Below are 19,704 nucleotides of genomic sequence, written 5' to 3'. Positions count from 1 at the left end.
GCATAAAAAATAGCATATTTTTTTTTATTACAATGTCTAATAGACATTGTCTATATATTTATATGCATCTGATTTGTTTTACTGTGGATTCAATTATTTTTGTGAGGATCAATTTTTCGTGGCTTGAGGAAAAATTGCATTTTCGTGGATATTTGATTTGGTAGATTTGCCAAAGTCTGAATACAAGCCTATAGAAAATGTATATTTCGTTGAATATTTAGATTCGTGGTTTACCTATACCCACAAAAATTAGTATCCCATAATATATATTGAATCCACAGTAGCAAAGATGTCAATTTTTAAATCTCCATAGATGAAAATCATATCCTTTGAAGAAAATAAATTATTGGTGGAAGATTTTCCATTACATTTTTGTCTGACAGCAAGACGAGATTTATATCTAAAAGCATTTGTTTAAATACAATAACCAAATAAAAGATTCTGAAAGCTAATACTAGCAATAGACCGTTATTTGATCAAAACAAATAAGGGCTATTCCATTAAAATGTATGTGGGAGGGTATGAAGGGAAGATTAATTACTGAATGTGGGTCATGGGTCTTTTTTTCAGTATGCGTCTATTACCATTATGCAAAATTATCTAAAAAAGGGTTCTTGGTTGTAGGGATATTTTGAAAGTCCCTTCCTACCCTCCCACATACATTTTAATGGAATAGCCCTTATGTAAAAAGAATCACCTCTAAACTTCAGTTTTACCATGTAAGAATGGCTGGATGGAGCTTACAAGAGTACAGAATAATTGGCAAAAGGTGCAGAACGAAGGGAAATAAAATAAATAATAGAGAAAAATGGGGTGCTTAACTATAAAGAATAGATGAATTAATTGGCAGAAATATAAGGAATATAGAAAAATGACCCAAAGATTTAATAAACACAGAAATGAAGAACCCCCCATCTAGATCCTCAAGTAATAACAAAAAAAAAAAACATATTGTTTCAATAAGATGAATGTATAAACATATAATAAAACCAATTTTTACAATTCTAATGCAAAATAAACAATGTTGTGAACTAACTTTGGTTCATTCAATATATCTAAAAATAATCATATTTAAAACAAAATAGTTCAACTACAGATAATTCTTGGATGTCCAGCAATCTAAACTCTTTCATTATCAGCTTAAGTTTAGATTAGGGCTGTTCCAAAATTTATCTGGTGGGGGAGATGGGAGGCAATCAAATTAATTAAATAATGCATAGTTGCAATTTAGTAAAATGAAAATTTCGATTTTATGGGTGATCAGGGGTCTTAAAAAGTGCCTCCCCATCCCACATGCTTTTAAAGGGGCACTAGCTACGAGATATAGAAACTAGAGGCTCTAAAGAGCCTGTGTCGCTCACCTTGGTCTATGTGCATATTAAACAAAGGACACAAATGGATTCATGACAAAATTGTGTTTTGGTGATGGTGATGTGTTTGTAGATCTTACTTTACTGAACATTCTTGCTGCTTACAATTATCTCTATCAATAATGAACTTGGCCCAGTAGTTACAGTGGAAAATATTTTGTAAAAATTTACAAAAATTGACTATAAAGGGCAATAACTCCTTAAGGGGTCAATTGACAATTTTGGGCATATTTACCCTATGTACTATTTTTTAGCCATGTCAGCCATCTTGGTTGGTTGGCGTTGTCATCAGACACATTTTTTAAACTAAATACCCTAATGATGATTGTGGACAAGTTTGGTTAAATTTGTCTTTGTAGTTTCAGAGGAGAAGATTTTTGTAAAAGATTACAAAAATTTACGAAAAATGGTTAAAAATTGACTATAAAGGGCAATAACTCCTTAAGGGGTCAACTGACCATTTTGGTCAAGTTGACTTATTTGTAGATCTTACTTTGCTGAAGTTGCTGAACATTATTGCTGTTTTTAGTTTATCTCTATCTATAATAATATTCAAGATAATTACCAAAAACGGCAAAATTTCCTTAAAATTACCAATTCAGGGGCAGCAACCCAACAACAGGTTGTCAGATTCATCTGAAAATTCCAGGGCAGATAGATCTTGACCTGATAAACAATTTTACCCTATATCAGAATGCTCTAAATGTTTTGGTTTCAGAGATATAAGCCAAAATCTACATTTTACCCCTATGTTCTATTTTTAGCCATGGCGGCCATCTTGGTTGGTTGGCTGGGTCACCGGACACATTATTTTAACTAGATACCCCAATGATGATTGTGGCCAAGTTTGGTCAAATTTTGCCCAGTAGTTTCAGAGGAGAAGATTTTTGTAAAAGTTTACGGACAACGGACGCCAAGTGATGAGAAAAGCTCACTTGGCCCTTTGGGCCAGGCGAGCAAAAATTCTAAAGTACGAATTTTTTTTGTTCAATCATGAATGAAAGTGAAATAGCTAAATAATAAATCGCTTTTAGCAGCCAATATGGTTCAATTTTGTCAAATTAAGCTAAGAAACATTGATGATGAATTATTCACTTGCAAGTGAATAATTCGACCTCAATGAATCTGTATTCATGTGAACTTCAATTTAACCCCTTAGCCAGAGATGGATAACGCATGCATTGTGCGTGTTCAGTTAATTAAAGGAAAAGAATGTCAACATTGAAAATGAAACAAAGGTAAATCATTTGATTGACTGGTTCGATCACAAAAAAAAATTTCTTATACAGGTAAAAACGATGATTAACATATATTTTTAATCTATAATATGAAATTAAACAGATCTAGAAAAATCCAAATGCATGAGTTTCCCTTTTGTATTTATATCTATATTTATATTTATATTGCTTATATTATAATGACCATCTGAGGTCTTCGGAATTATACCTCCTCTGAGTGGCCCACAATATAATTTTGTCAAAATTATGTTACCTCTTCTCTGCTTATAATGTGTCCACTGAAATCTAAGGATATTGTGAATAATGATAATTTTCAAATATGGACATTTAAGGATAATTTTTACCTTAAATTCACTGCATATTAAAAACCTATGATGCCTCTATTAAATCAATATGATTATGCATATAGCATAATATGAACAATTAAATTATATATATAAATTAAATTTATAAACAAACTATGGATTAATTTAATTTTTTTTTACACCAAATCAATTAAATTCTCCCCAGAAATGACTACAAAATGGCAGTTTGAAATTTTGTTCTGTTTATCTGCAGTTTGAACTAATTTAGCTCAATCTGGCTATAACAATGATCTCCCCTGGCAATTTTTCAAGGCAATTCATGAATCTCACTTGTTATTTAGAAGTGAAATTTTAAAATAAGAAGGTACTGCTCAATATAATATGGACATATTTAACTGTTATAAATAATCCCCTCCCCCAAAAAAAAATTAATAAAGAAAAGGTTAAAAATTTTAATTTTGTACACAGAAATGGTAGGATAGTCATAAATATGAATTAATTCCTGTGGATATAGGTGAATCACAATTTTTTAGTACTGTGGATTCATTAATTTTTGGGGGTAATAATTTTTGTGAATTGAAGGAAAATAGTATTTTCCTGGTTATTTGATAGTGGGTTTGACAAATTTGGCTTACAAGCCTATAGAAAATTTATACTTCGTTGAACCTTTAAATTTGTGGTTAACTTATATATCCACGAAAATATGTACCCCATGAATAATAATGAATACTTAGTAATCAACAGATTCAAATTCATATAGACTTATATACAGAATTTGTTATACAGTAAGTACAAAATCTAGTATTCACGAAAATACACTTTTTCCAAAAAACATAAAAAATATAAACCCACTGTTTCTGATAAAATTATGTATGAAAGGACTTGATATACTGTCCTACATTTTTCATTAAGTTCTCATGAGTAAAGTTCAATCTGGTAAAAATTCGAAGTGAATTCAAGAAAATTGTAGCAAAATCCACAATCGTCGATTAAGATGATTTTCCTGGCTCTCTCTGTTTTTTTTAAGAGGAATACCTTGCCTATACACTGTATTTGTGTTGTTACATCTCTGGTAGAGGTTCATTTGGAATGATAATTTGTATAATGATTGTAGCAAAGTCAACAATATCCTCTAAAGGTATCTTGGTTATCAGATGTAAACATTCAATTATCTACAACGAAATAAGAGAACATATATTTAGTTCATAAAATATTTACTTGACTACAAAATAGGAAAGTAGCACATGAGTGGCAAATGCTGTCTTCACTTCAAGAAGTATTTATAGGTTTATATAGGTTTATAGTTTATATTGAGGTACTGTGAATTCATTTTTTTTCCGTCTGTACCAATTTTTTGTGGATTGATCTAGTGATGTCCATCATTCAATATATTATTTATTAATTATTCATGGTTCTGAAAACAAGAGAGGGTAACTCTTTGCTATAAACTCATCAAAGGGCTATAGCCGAAAAAAAATTCTTGAGTTTGAAAGACCATAGATAATCTGTTTATCACAATTTACATGATAACGTTAATGAATTAAATAAATTGATGTCGTTGTGACCAAGCAAAAAGATGCTTCTCTCATTATTTTGGACTTTTATTGAAAATTCACAATTTTGACAATTTGGAATTAAATTCTTTTTGTTTAATTATTTATTTTATGTTTTGGTTTCTATTTACATTTCTTAATCAACAAGTTTTGATGTGTTGATTTGAAATCCTCAGTTTGGACATTGAGTGACATGTTTTAATCTGTTACCTAATTAATGACCATTTACCTAATTCATAAATGTATGTTCTTAATTGTCATAATCAGATTATCATTTCACATTTATTCCTCCAAGTTCTAAAAATAGTATATTCTTTGACAGTGAACAATATTACTCAGATAATTGTTATTTGTTTATTCATGTCAATTTAATTTTGTATAAATACTTGTTTATAATTTTGATGAAGAAGATTGGACTCAGGACTTTACACTGAACACTGTCCATCCGAAATAAAAGTATTCCATGCTGAATTATTGAATTATTCATTGTGTGTTCCAGATTCTCAAGAGTTAGGTTGCACCAGAGTTTCAGACCCAAAGTTGTCATTGTCATTCAGAGTATTTGTTCGTTGTGTGATCAGGAGCATCACAGTTTCAGTAACAAGAGGCCATTTAGTCAGGCTCTTGTTACACAACCCTACAATTCACCAATTTTCCCCAGTGACATCATCTCATTCTCACTACTCAACTGAGAAAAATCCAACTCAATTGAGTAGCTTGAGATGGAAAATTACCACACAGAAAGAGCAAAGGATAATTTGATAACATGATAACTAAATAATTATATAATAACAAAGTATTAATTTTTTTATGAATGCCATCAGAATTTAGGTTTCTTTTTTTGTTAGGCTTTGACAGGTCAATAAGCAAGACTAAAACGTGCTGTTTCTGGTGGCGGTGGCATCAACAATTTCTTTCAGTTGGGTGATTAGGTCAGTTTAAGGGGAACCACTAATGATAAGTCAATGATTTTTGGTATGCAGTTGTAGAAGCATTGACACATATCATTTACATGGAGATTAGTCCATCCTGTCTTTTCAGTCATAGTCTATTGACTTTGAAACTTTAACACAGTTTACATGTTTAAGTTTGTGATTGGGACAGTTTAACAGGAACCACTTATGATAAGTAATTGGTATTTGGTATGCAGTTGTATAAGCATTGTCACATGTCATTTCCACAAAAATTATTTGGCCCTGTACCTTCAGTCACGGTTCATTGACTTTGAATATTTTGCATATTTTACATGTTTTAGTATTGCTGTTTTAATTTCAACATTTGCAATTGATTACTGTCAAAATTACCTAAAGGGGAGACCTATCTCTGTGTCAACAATTTACTTGTATGTTTTGTTGGTGTATTAGAATTTTGTCAATGTCAATGAGGTCTTATGGGTTTTCCAGATGTCTGCTTTCTGCAGTTGCTTCAGTTCTGTTCTACATTGTAAATCAAATTTTGCTGCCACAGAATTCTCTATTGGTACTATAAATCACTCCAAATATCAGCTTGTTCTAAACACCATTTCAACATAAAGCTAAAGGCTTATAAAGACCCTGTATATCTCACTTGTGTTACATTTTATGGCATACTGTACTACGTATATCCTGAAATATTTTGCACCAAAAATTCATAATTTTTATACTACCTTATCAGACTTGAACCCAGTAACATAAACAGCTGCAGCTATAACAGAAACTGCCAGCAGTAGTTTATCTGACTTGACTTGACATAATGACCTCCTAAAATAGAAATATCTATATTAGGCCAAAAATAAGATTTAAATTGTTTGATGTTGCCTACCTTCCCACCTAAAAAGCAGCCAATCGAAAAATTTAATGACACAAATTGTTTTTTTTTAAAAGGTTTTTTCCTACTCTCATGTTGTTTTCTTGTATAGAACATGCAACTTATGTTTTAAAAAAAAAAAACAAAAAAAAATCCCTACCTACCTACCCAACCATACAAGGCATTGTTAACTAGTCAACATCAAACAAAGAATTTGTGAAGGGTGGCCTTAAGTAGCCTTCAGTAATATGAAATACCAATGAACAACAATAAACAAGCATTCTGAGAGTATTGCCCATGCAATACATAGTCCCCTATCGGTTAAAAATTCATTGAACTTGAATAAAATGCTAACTTGATCTATGACTTGTCATGATGTAAACTGTATAACAAATATCAAATCAATATCTTCAAGCATGACAAAAAAAAGTGTGGAAAACTGATTATTAGCATGAATTTTCTAAGTCTGAGGACCATAACGCTGCAGAAAAATCATCCGAACCAAACAAAATTCAACCTTGATCTCTAACTAGTCATGGTAAAACTATATACCAAATATCAAATCCGTATCTTCAAGCATGACGAAAAAAAGTGTGGAATCTGATTTCTTGTGTAAATTTTCAAAGTCCAAGGACCATAACTCTGCACGAAATCACCAGACCGGAACAAAATTCAAACTTGAACTGTGACTGGTCATGATAAAACTATATACCAAATATCAAATCAATATCTTCATGCACGAAGAAAACAAGTCTGGAAAAACTGATTAGCCAAACTGAAGGATGGACAGACAGACAGAGTGCAAACCTAAAGTCGCCTTCGACCTGGTCGTTAAGGGACTATAAAACAAGTACTGTAAATTCAGAAATTATTGCAAGGTTTTTATTAATGCAAATAATGCAACTGGGTGAGTATCGAAAAAATAAGAACTCAAATTCTGATATCTGTATGAAGATTTTTCCTGAAATCGCAATAATTAATCTTACATTTTTGTTCATTCTTAAAAAAATGCAATAATAAATGCAAACAATAATTGTTCTGAATTTACAGTATTAAAGGAATACCATATAGAAGATATGATACTGAGGAGTCATTATTATTTGTCAGATACCAATTACCAACCATGCAATCCCCTCTTGGGTAGTCAAGGTCAATAACCCCCCTCCACCTGGTAGTAGTAGATATAGTCTTCTATGCAGACTTTGTCAGTTTGGCAAATCCACGAAAAAATCAAATATACATAAAAATACAATTCTTTTTTTAATCCATGAAAATTGGTACCCAAGAAAGTAAATGAATCCAAAGCATATTCATTTTTCTTTGAAATATTGACACAAAAGTAAATTTTAATATGCTCAACAAAACATGCAAAGAAAAATATAGCTTCACAAAAGCATAAAATTTCATATTTCAATACTTTAAAAAAATAACACAGCTTTCAAATGAAAAGAGATATTTCCACCCAATGGAAACATTCAGTGATATAAAGTAGATGGACCATCGTAACATATATGACATATTAGAATTTACAGTATTCCTGCCAAGTTTAACTCCATATTCTTAAGGGGAGACAATGAAAGTGTGAAAAGATAAACGAAAGAGGACAAATTGAGACTAAAGCTCACACAATCTTGTACATATATGAGGGTATGGATTGGGTTTACAGAATACAGAATAGTAGCCCAAAAATAATGATTAGGGAAAAATGAGGAAAAAATATAAAGAATAGATAATAACGGCTTGCAAAAGAATAAATAATAACTGCAAAAAAAAAAATAATTATGTTATATAATAATGATTACAGAAATGAACGATGTACAGAATATTAAAAGAAATCATCTAATAACAGATAGATTAATAGTAAAATCATTTTCATGGCAATTTTACAGAATAAGCATTTTTTTTAAAGATAAAGAAAAATGCCCTAAAAATTTAAAGAATACAGAAATCAAGGACCCCTCATCCTGCTCATCCAGACCCTCATATATTGGACATCTAAACTCACACTTCATCCTGCGAAGGTGTCTGGTGCTGTACTATTATTTGGAACAAGCTGTTATAAATATCAGAGAACTTTAAGTAGACAATTTCCAATACTTTGAGGGAAATTTCATAGTAGACTTTAATTTCTGTGTCTGGTTCATTGTAACCTGTAAAACAGTAACTATGAATCAAAATTAACATTTTAACTTAAATATAAAATTAATATTGATAAATAAATTAAATATTATAGGGTTCTTACAATAATATTGTCCCAAGGTGATAATTACAATATCACATGTGATTGGAAGTTTTATACTGAAAGAAAAATAAATATGACTTTACATTTAAATATTATCATTTTGTCTTAGCACAGTATTTCAATTTTATAATCTGTTAAAATAATATTAAGCTATGTGGTTATATAGTGTACTGTAAATTCGAAAACTTTTGCGTGCATTTATCATTGCATTAAATGAAATTAGATTGCATTATTGCGATTCTAGGAAATGCTGAATACAAATAATGCTATCAAAATTCGTTTTTCTTAATAATAAAAACAGTACAAAAATTTCAGAATTAACAGTATATAAGTAAAGCATATGCAATTTCTACAAGAAAATATATGAATTGTTCTAATGTGGTCTATAATCATACGTCTATTTATACTTTTTCAAGTCCATTTCTAAATGAATGTATTTTTCAGGGTTTAGTTAAAGGACCATTCGAAATAAGATTTATTTTTAAGTCATGCAGAATTCCCAAACTTATCAACTGCAGTGGAATTCCCTGTGTCCACTCGGCCAGTGATATCGTGCATTACCGAATTTCGTCATATCCGCAATGTAACACAAATAGATCGTTCTTGTAATTGTTTTAGTCTTCCAAAAGGACAGAAAAGATTAAAATTGATAAGTTCAAGCATAAATTTAGAATTGCAATCCCATGTTTAACCATATTTAAATTTTTTCCTCATCTTTGGCAGTCTGTTTGGTTCAAATTGAACTATATTTTGTAGTATAAAATCTTTTCTTTATTCAAAATAAGCTATTTTTAGAATTAATGCACGAAATCCCCGGACATTTAAAGAACTGTCAAAACAGGGATTTCCCTTATTTTGAACAGGCGTTACACATAATTATACATAAAATAGATTTCATGAAATAAAGTATGTCATGAATTTGTTCACACAATATTATCTGATTGTTGGCTTTACGAGTTTACCAAAATGAAGCCAAAAATCTCAAGTGCGCAGATAGACCGGACTGCACCATGATGGTTTTTGGTGGGTTTTTTTTGTGCTTTGTATCAAATCTGATAAGTTAAGCCCTTTTCAACTGATTTTTATAGTTTGTTCTTATGTTGTACTGTTACACCACTGTCCTAGGTTAGGGAAAGAGTTTGGCTCCAGCAAACAGATTTAACCCTGCCACATTCTATATGTGCCTGTCCCAAGTCAGGAGCCTGTAATTCAGTTCTTGTCCTTTTTGCTGTATATCATATTGTTTTTTGGTTTATTGTTTTGTACAGTAATCAGGCCGTTAGTTTTCTCATTTTATTTGTTTTAATTTGTCATTTTGGTTCCTTTTATAGCTTACTATGTGGTACAGATTTTGCTCATCGATGAAGGTCGTATGGTGACCTTTAATAGTTAAATTCTAGGTCATTTGGTCTCTGATGGAGAGTTGTTTCATTGGCAATTATATCACATCTTGCTATTATTATAATCATTTTGTTTTAAAAAAAATAACCATTATTTTTCTAATAAAAACTTCCAAAAATACCAAAGTTACCAAACTAACTGGGTAGTGTTTAACAACCTTGACTGGCTGGTAAGCCCTCACACAGTCGGTTGAAATATAAACCATCCAGATGGCAGATCTTTGATAAATTCATTTACAACTTTTTTTTAAACACTGACCAATTTAGGGTTTGACATCTTTTATAGACACCTGTCTAGTGTTTAAAGACTATGTTAATCTCTAGATCATGCTTTTTAAGTGCTGTAAAAAAATATTATTTTGGAAGACAATATTGTTTTAAAGTGAAGTTAAATATAACATTTAGGCAGAATTACTACAGAAAAGATGCTGCCCTATAGTTATTTCCCATTTTTTATTTTCATAAATTATTATTTTTGTTTGTTTGTTCATTTATTTTATTATAAATGACATAACTAAGACAGGACCATTTAGATTTGACATATTGTATAGACATCAGTGATGATCAGTCTGTCTATTGTTAAAGTCTGTACATTTGTGTATATTGGCCCCTGATGTCTTTTGTTTACTTTTGTTGTTGGGTTGCGTTCTATTTTTACATATACCCTACGTCCTTTTATTAATTTGCTTAATTTTGGATTTTGGGCGAGTAACTTAAAACAAAAATTATTTGAATGAAACTGTTTAACAGTTTTTTATTTGCTCTGACAGATAATCACTACTACTAGGGCTTGTTTAATGACCTTCACTACTCATGAGTGTCTCCCATGGTCGTTTTTATTTTTTCATTTTAGATAATCACTTTGATCACTCTCAATGATTTAGTGAATACTTTAACAAAAATAAATTTTCATCTGAAAAATTTCTAAGTTCAATTTCTTGGACTAAAATATTCATTTTTTGAATTTGAACTTATAATCATAAGAAATTTTATTTGATATTGAAGCAAGTAAAGTCGCCCCAAAGTTTATTTCCTTTCACTTTTTAAAGCTACACACACTCAATATTTTCTTTGACATTTTAAAGCTATTTAATATTTTCTTTCACATTTTAAAACTATTCAATACATTTTATGTAGTTGATTTTTTTGCATTGTTTTTATTTTCTCTCACATTTTAAAGCTATTCAATATCTTCTTTCACATTTTAAAGCTTTTCAATATTTCTTATACATTTTAAATCTCAATGTTTTACAGATACCATCTTTTAATATAGAATAATAGCAAACAGATGGGAGCATTCATATTCATCATTTTTATCATTTTAACTATGTGTTAAACACAAGTGATCAGAGAATGTAACCCCAAAAAATGGCCCTGTAAAGCCTATATAGATAAAAGGTGTATTCTTTAACTTCAATTTTTTCAGTAAAGCTACTGTGTACGTGTTGCTAAATATATTATTTTTCAAAGTTTAATAAGAAAAATTGTATATCATAAATATATCAGCCTGAACTAGAAATTGATTTCATTTTGTCCATTTTTCTCGAAATTTGTCATCTTTTTAGACCTTATTTCATGATTTTATGAGGCAGCAACCCTCTCCCATTAAAATATTTGATTGAAAAGTAAAGAATATGGTATATTTAAAATAATTCAGCAAAAATAATTGTGGGCGAGGGGTGTCATAAAATTTGCCAAATTATGCAAAATGTCAAAACTTTTAACAAACTCACCAACGTTTATGACATCACAAATATATCACTAATGACGCAATTGGTGATTTTTTTTTTAACTTAAACAATTGGGCATTTCAAGATATGTTTTCATAAAATTTTTCAAACATCATTGGAGTTAAAAAAAATCAGATTTTTCATGCAAAAATTGAGAGTTAGTGAGACAACTCCTTTGACTGATTTCTGTACATACTTTGTAACAAAATTATCCAAAAATAGTTCTTACCAAGTATCTCTAAAATTGTTTCCATGTATACAAGCGTTGAAGGAGTTGTTACTTGAAAGTTCAAAGTTTTTAATATTCTTAATTCTGACTGCAAAATACTCTCTTGTGTGTATCTGTGCCCTCCTTCATTTAGAAATCTTCTTGCTTTTGAAGCCGTGACAACCTGACAAAGCATAAGTATTTATAAAATGTGAATGAGTAAAATGCAAGCATAACTGTCAGATATAGCAATAAAAATGTCTTCATTTAAACAAAAGACCTGGTCTGGGGACAGTTATCTGTCCCAAGTCAGAAGCCCTGGCCTTTGTTAGTCTTGTATGATTTTTAATTTTAGTTTCTTTTATATATTTCGGTGTTTAGTATCACGTCCATTATCACTGAACTAGTACATATTTTTGTTTAGGGGCCAGCTGAAGCAAGCCTCAGCGTGCGGGATTTTCTCGCTGTAATGAAGACCAATTGGTGGCCTTCGGCTGTTTTCTGCTCTTTGGTCGGGTTGTCATCTCTTTGACACATTCCCCATTTCCATTCTTAATTTTATCTACCTTCCATTAAACGTAGTTCCCTTTAATTTCAGTATAATTTTTCTTATTTTTTTTTCTTTGCCTTTTTTTTTCAAAATTTTTCATTATATGTTTATATTTACGTGAAAGATAAGACTTCAAAAATACTGTCTGAAAAAAATATTTTTGAAATTTTCAGTAGAAATGAGTGATTTGGACACTTAATACCCATGATTTAATTCAGGTACATAAAGGTGAAATTGCCTCTTCCCAGGAGCTATCCAGCTTCATCCATAACAGTGTCCTAATGTTTAGGCTACCAGGAGAGAATGAGTTGATAGACTTCTCTGAATTTTTATATGTTTTGGGTAAAAGTTAAACTTTATGCACACCAAATCTTATAAGAATAGATCAGGTGGAATTTTTTTAATTGCCATTATGTTATAATAGACAAATTTGGGAAATTAACTGTTTTCTCGGGCCACCTGCAAATAATTTATATCTAACTGTAAGTTCAATAATTTTAATCCAAATCTAAACCAAATAAATTCAACTATATAAAGTTGCATTATAAATAATATTTTTTTTAAATAAAATTTCTTTCTGAGATAAGTGAAGCACACAGTAAAACAATGTGTAAATAGAATAGTTTTAAACAATGCATTTTTACTGTAGTGAAGAGATTGACTCTAGATGTTATGAAAGTCATCAGTTAAAGACATCATTGAACTATTAAAATTCCTGTAATTCTAATCAAAATTAGATAGGTATATGACTAGGATGTTTAATAGACACCAAACATTCACTATGTGTGTGTTTGTTGGGGAGGATTATGTTTAAAAAAAACAATGATTTAAAAAGAATTGTTACTGTATGTTATTAAAATAGAAACTCATAAGAGCTTGAATTGCTCACCTGTCAGTCAAAAATTTAAAGTGTACCTGTGGGTCTTGTATTGCTGATCATTTTTGTTCTTACACTTTCTTTATATCTTTTATAGTTTTCGAGATGATAGACGAATACTAAAAATTAGTAAAAAGTCACCAATTAAGGGCAATAAACCCCTGATGGTTTTTGCCAAATAAACTTTTTTTAAAGATCTACTACAGATCATTTTTGCTAGAAAACTCAAAAATTTAATAGTGCAAAATAATATTTCAATGGTTTTGGACATGTTGGCATTGCTGATATTTTTTGCTGTGTGCAATTTCTACCTATCATTTAAAGTTTTTGAGATAATAGGCAAAAACTAAAAAATTAAACAAAAATCGTCATTTAAGGGCAATAGCTCCTATAGGGAGTCATCAAATGGTTTTGTTCCTATAAAAATTTTTGTAGATTTGCTTTGTTGATCATTTTTGCTGTTGAATGTTTCTACCTATCTATCATAGGCCAAAACACAAAAATTAGTAAAACATTTTTAAAAGGGAAAAAACTTCAATCAGGCGGCCTATGATAATTTTTGTTGGAATGGGAAGTAGGTAAATTTCAACATTCTGAGTATTTTTTGCCCTGTTAAATTTTTTCAATCATCATTTCAAGTTTTTTCCAATAAATGCATTTTTACCGGTGTTCTATTTTTAGCCAAAGCAGCCATATTGGTAGGGAAAAAAACCAGAATCTTCATAATTATGGGATCAGACATTTTTGTTAACTGGACATTTGGACTGGGCAATGGCCAATATTTGTCGGACCTACAGCATAAATGTGGAATTTGTTTGATAGTCTGGGATGTTTCAGCAAGACTATGTATATGTATTAAAATATGCTTGATGAAGTAAATACCTTATAATGTGAGGTGAGTTTACTGGCAATCTGACAACAGGATACCAGTCTTAATGTTACTTGATTCTTGATTCTATCTAGAATAAGATTCCAATCTTTTTTCTGTTTCTTACTGTTTGTTTTGAGAACATGAGAATATAAATCATTCACATGCTTTAACATAAACCTGCAAATTAAAGAACACAAGAAATGTGATAAATATTTGTTATTTTTTTTGGGTGTTCCAACTTCTAAGTGTGTTGTGTAGTTACTATATCAATTACTGCATATTCATTGTTATTCATTGGGATACAATAAATTTAAATGTCCAACGAATTTTAAATTTTCTACAGGCATGTATACAGACTTTTGCAAAACCATGAAAACAAATCTCCACAAAAATACAATTTTTCCTCAATCCACAAAGATTAGTAACCATGCATAGACATAAATGGATCCACAGAACATTACAGTCTGCAAATCCTTTCTTTAGAGTTAGCTTAAATTGTGATTTAAATATTGAATACTATGACTTAGTTATACAAATTTCTATTTTAGGAAAACTAACTAAAATTTGTCCAAATTTTGAGAACCCATAGTTTAATATTTGTAAATTAAATTCCCCTTTTGAATCAAACAGAACTTTGAAATGGATATATGCTGCTTCATTGCTGAGCATTCACATCATATAGGATTAAGAGCAAATACAGAATAGCTTGAAGACAAAATAATGTGTCTAAATTGGATGGTATGTCTTCTTGCTGAGTGGTATCTTGTGAGCTAGCATATAAAATATCTTACTTATATAAAAATATGGAAATGTGGTATGATTGCCAATGAGACAACTATCCACCAAAGTTCAAATGAAGTGGATGTAAGCAATTATAGGCAACTGTACGGCCTTCAACAATGAGAAAAACCCCTACCATATAGTCTGCTATAAAAGGCCCCGACATGAAAAATATGAAATAGAAAAACAAAAGGATTTGGGGTATCCATCCATGACACAAAATCTGTACATGCACAGCAAAAAAACACACAAAAAGCAAAGGAACAGCACGGCAATTCAATAGAGAAATCTAACGCTCCTGTTGTTTTAGCAGAAGTAGGGTATATTCAAATGACATCATATTCTTACGGCAGCATTGGCACTTTTCATGGACGTACATAATCGTCAATCAAAGGGAACCAATTAGTTTTCCAAAACTGTTTTATTATATTTTTTCTGCTGATTATTGACAAAAAGTAATAAATAATATTTAACAGTATTTTTCCGTATGAAGTCTAGTTTTGAGGATAACATTCTGGTCATTACATTTGTGAAGTCTTTGTGATTGCAGGGTGATATTAGAGTTTTACCCTCTAGACACCATATTTATAGGGAACATTAGGGTTGTTATCCTAAATCATATTCTTTGTTGCTAATAATATTTGAATTGTTTTGTATTCACATAGCATCACATTAGGTTTATAAAAGAATAAACTAATTTTAACAAGTTATAATTCTGAATTTTAATGTTTGCTCCTGACCATAAAACACCCATCAATCAATCTTTGAATTGTTTAAACTTTAAATTTTTTTTTTAAAAACTTTAAATTCAGAAATTAGTTGCTATGTTTTTATTAATCCCCATAATGGGACTAAGTTAGTATTGCCATGATAAGAACTCTCATTCTGACATCAATACATATATCTGTATGCAGAATTTCCTGATATCACAATTATTAATATTTCATTTTTATTCTTTGTTCAAAAATCACAGTAATTAATGCTAATAACAGTTCCATTTCTTTTCATTCTGAAACAAACCTGTCAAACAGTTCAACAGCACAATACTTAGCATCAGCTGACAGCTTGAGTCTTTCGCATGTTAGGAAAACAAATTCAGCTGATTTTCCTGCTTTAAGCAGACCCTGAAAGAGCAGTAGACATATTCTGAAGAGAAAACAGTAATATTGATACATTAGTATTAGTTGGACACCAATTTTCGTGGATTTCGTGGGTCGAAAGTGAACCACGAAATTAAATGTTCAAAGAATGACATATTTTATATAGACTTGTAGGCAGACTTCGACAAAACCACGAAATTAATATCCACGAACATGCAAGTTTTCCTTAATCCACGAAAATTGGTACCCACGAAAATAAATGAATCCACAGTACTAGGATTATTTGGTTTATTTAAAATGCAAAATATATCAAATTTCAATTTCACAATAAGGTGTATGTTTAAATGTTTCTATAAAAACCTAATGTTTCACCATCACTGAGGCAGAGAACTACTTCTGGTTTTTCTCTATACCATTGTATTCACAAAGCTTAAGGTAATCAGAATAAATAGATAGAAATACGATAGTCTAAACTAATCTTGTACCATACATGCAATTAAACATTGTCTCACATTTTATTGACATTAACCTGAATAATTCTAGTTCTAGTTCAGTGGTTGTTGTTGGTTCACCTAAACCCACGAAAACCATGAAAAAATTGGTATTCAACGAATAAAATTGACTCCACAGTATTTGTTTTTTGTAAATTGTTTTTTTATTAATTCGGCTGTTAGTTTTCTTAATTGTTTTTCAGGGCCTTTTATTGCCAACTATAAGGTATGGGTTTTTCTCATTGTTGAAGGCTGTACGGTTGCCTATAATTGCTTACATCCACTTCATTTGAACTTTGGTGAACAGTTGTCTCATTAGCAATCATACATCTCCTTATTTTGCTTATGTACCGTATTAGATTTTAAGAAGATTTGTTACCAAGATTGTTTCAAAGGACTAATAATGGTAGGATCTGTTTGTATCCTCATATTTCAAATATGCTGAAAGAGGCTCCCTATGTAAGTTTTATTGTTCAAAATTTTTTTTTTGTGTAGATTTAGTTTCATGAATTCATATTAGAACAAACCAAAAATAAATTTAATATTATGTAAAAATAGCTGAAAAACAGCATCATCTATGTAGCTAAGCTTTTAATATAATTGTAAATGTGCAACTATGTGGAGCACCAAAAGTTTTTACAATATTTTAAATAGTCATAGGTTCAACAAATACGTCAACAATTGTAAAAGGTATGCTACTGCTCATAATTAATTCTGATTAAAACCATATGAAAGTTAATCTTTGCAAATTTTTTTTAATTTCTATTTTGAAGATCAAAGTTGTTCAGATGAAGTTGAAAAGATGTTGTCTTTCAATTTAAATATACTAACCCAGATTATCAAAAATTTCTAAAGTTGGCATATCTCATATAAAATACATTCTGATAATATAGCTATAATTTTGAACCACCTGAATTTTTTTCTACACCTGGGGATCAAATTATAAAGCTCTTTTTTTCCCTAGTGTTATGTAATTCAGCAAAGAATCTTTTTTTCAAGACAATTTCTAAGAAAGCACATTTATGAGTGCTTTATTTTCATATTCCATTTTCCCACTGTTTCTAACATATCAAATCAGACAGTCATTAAAATCCATCTTCTCTTTTTTTTATAAACAAATGTGTACACTTTCATAAATAATAAAGTGATTTCAGTACATATGACTGAGGAAGAGAAACAAAACAGTTGTATTCCACATTGATAAAATCTTACCTCATGTTTTAACGATACATCCACATGCTTTGAATTCAAAACAGCAAGAGTAGTTAGCCATTCTTGTAAAATATCAGGTGAAATACCATTACTCTTTTCATTAAAAAGTGGTTCTGTTGGAGTACCAAATATTTTGTCCATACAATTTTGCTTTGTTATATAGAAGATCTACCGATTATCTAAAATAAGATAAACACTGTAACTTGCAGGGAAAGTTATGTTGATGAGATAATGTTTAATGTCACAATAAAACTGTGTTTTATCAATGAACAAAAGCATAACTAAGGGAGCTACCATTTGATTTTTATGGGGGGATGGGAGGGGGGGGAGGGGCTAGGATGAAATTTGAAAAAAAAGGCAGAACAGGAGTTTTGAGTAAAAAAAGGCAGGATGAGCAACTTGGCAAAAAAAAAAGGAAGGATGACAATTTATGTAAAAAAAGGAAGGATAAACTAATAAAAAACAAAAGGCTCTCATCAAGAGCCTGAATCGCTCACCTGTATTTCAGAGGAGAAGATTTTTAAAGTAGCAAACTTGATGAACAAATTGTGTAAAATTGTCTTTAAAGGGCAATAACTCCTTAAGGGGTCAATTGACAATTATGGTCATATTAACTTTTTTGTAGATCTTACTTTGCTGAACATTATTGCTGCTTACAGTTTATATATATTGTGTTTATTTTTTCTCTATTCTATATTTTGTCATTATATATCATTAAGAATTAATAATAATCATTGTAATAAATTATTTGTAATTATACTGCTCTCTTGAGGCGTCCTTGATTGACAATAAAAATATTGTATTGTATTCTATATACCTATAATAATATTCAAAATAATAACAAAAAACTGCAAAATTTTGTTAAAACTACCAATTCGGTGGCAGCAACCCAACAATGGGTTGTTTGATTCGTCTGAAAATTTCAGGGCCGATAGATCTTGACCAATTAAATAATTTTACCCCATGTCACATTTGCTCTAAAAGATTTAGTTTTTGAGATATAAGCCAAAAACTGCATTTGACCCTTATGTTTTATTTTTAGCCATGGCGGCCATGTTTGTCGATGGATACAAACTTCGGATACAATTTATAAACAAGATACCCTAAGGAACATTTAGTTAAAGTTTGAAGGTAATTGGCCCAGTAGTTTCAGAGGAGAAGATTTTTAAATGTTAGCAAACTTGATGAACAAATTGTGTAAAATTATCTTTAAAGGGCAATTACTCCTTAAGGGGTCAATTGACAATTATGGTCATATTAACTTTTTTGTAGATCTTACTTTGCTGAACATTATTGCAGCTTACAGTTTATATATATTGTGTTTATTTTTTCTCTATTCTATATTTTGTCATTATACATCATTAAGAATTAATAATAATCATTGTAATAAATTATTTGTAATTATACTGCTCTCTTAGGGCGTCCTTGATTGACAATAAAAATATTGTATTGTATTCTATATACCTATAATAATATTCAAAATAATAACAAAAAACTGCAAAATTTTGTTAAAACTACCAATTCGGTGGCAGCAACCCAACAATGGGTTGTTTGATTCGTCTGAAAATTTCAGAGCTGATAGATCTTGACCAATTGAACAATTTTACCCCTTGTCAGATTTGCTCTAAAAGCTTTAGTTTTTGAGATATAAGCCAAAAACTGCATTTGACCCCTATGTTCTATTTTTAGCCATGGTGGCCATTTTTGTCGATGGATCAAAACTTCGGATACAATTTATAAACTAGATACCCTAAGGAACATTTAATTAAAGTTTGAAGGTATTTGGCCCAGTAGTTTCAGAGGAGAAGATTTTTGAAATAGTTTACGACGACAGACAACAACAGACGACGACAACGACGACGGACGCCAAGTGATGGCATAAGCTCACATGGGGCCCTTTGGGCCCCGGTGAGCTAAAAAAGGCAAGACCGAATAGAGTGAAAATAAAAAGGCAGGACAGAGATTACAAATAAAAAAAAAATGCAGGACAAA

The 19,704-nt window shown here is 30.5% G+C and overlaps 1 protein-coding gene across 1 annotated transcript; it reads right to left on the bottom strand.

Moving 5' to 3' along the window:
- Positions 1-1,879: 1,879 nt before the first annotated feature.
- LOC127720087 (cyclin N-terminal domain-containing protein 1-like) lies at positions 1,880-14,303 on the bottom strand. Its single transcript, XM_052226496.1, has 5 exons — positions 14,141-14,303; positions 11,853-12,015; positions 8,257-8,401; positions 6,112-6,205; positions 1,880-4,085 (listed from the first exon to the last, which is right to left on the bottom strand). Exons 1-5 carry the CDS (start codon positions 14,300-14,302, stop codon positions 3,975-3,977), a joined length of 675 nt encoding a protein of 224 aa, XP_052082456.1. The 5' UTR covers position 14,303; the 3' UTR covers positions 1,880-3,974.
- Between the last annotated feature and the right edge of the window lie 5,401 nt (positions 14,304-19,704).

This window comes from Mytilus californianus, unplaced genomic scaffold, assembly GCF_021869535.1.
Source record: "Mytilus californianus isolate M0D057914Y unplaced genomic scaffold, xbMytCali1.0.p SCAF_11, whole genome shotgun sequence".
NCBI classification, from domain to species: domain Eukaryota; kingdom Metazoa; phylum Mollusca; class Bivalvia; order Mytilida; family Mytilidae; genus Mytilus; species Mytilus californianus.
This window is presented reverse-complemented; position numbering and strand designations above follow the sequence as displayed.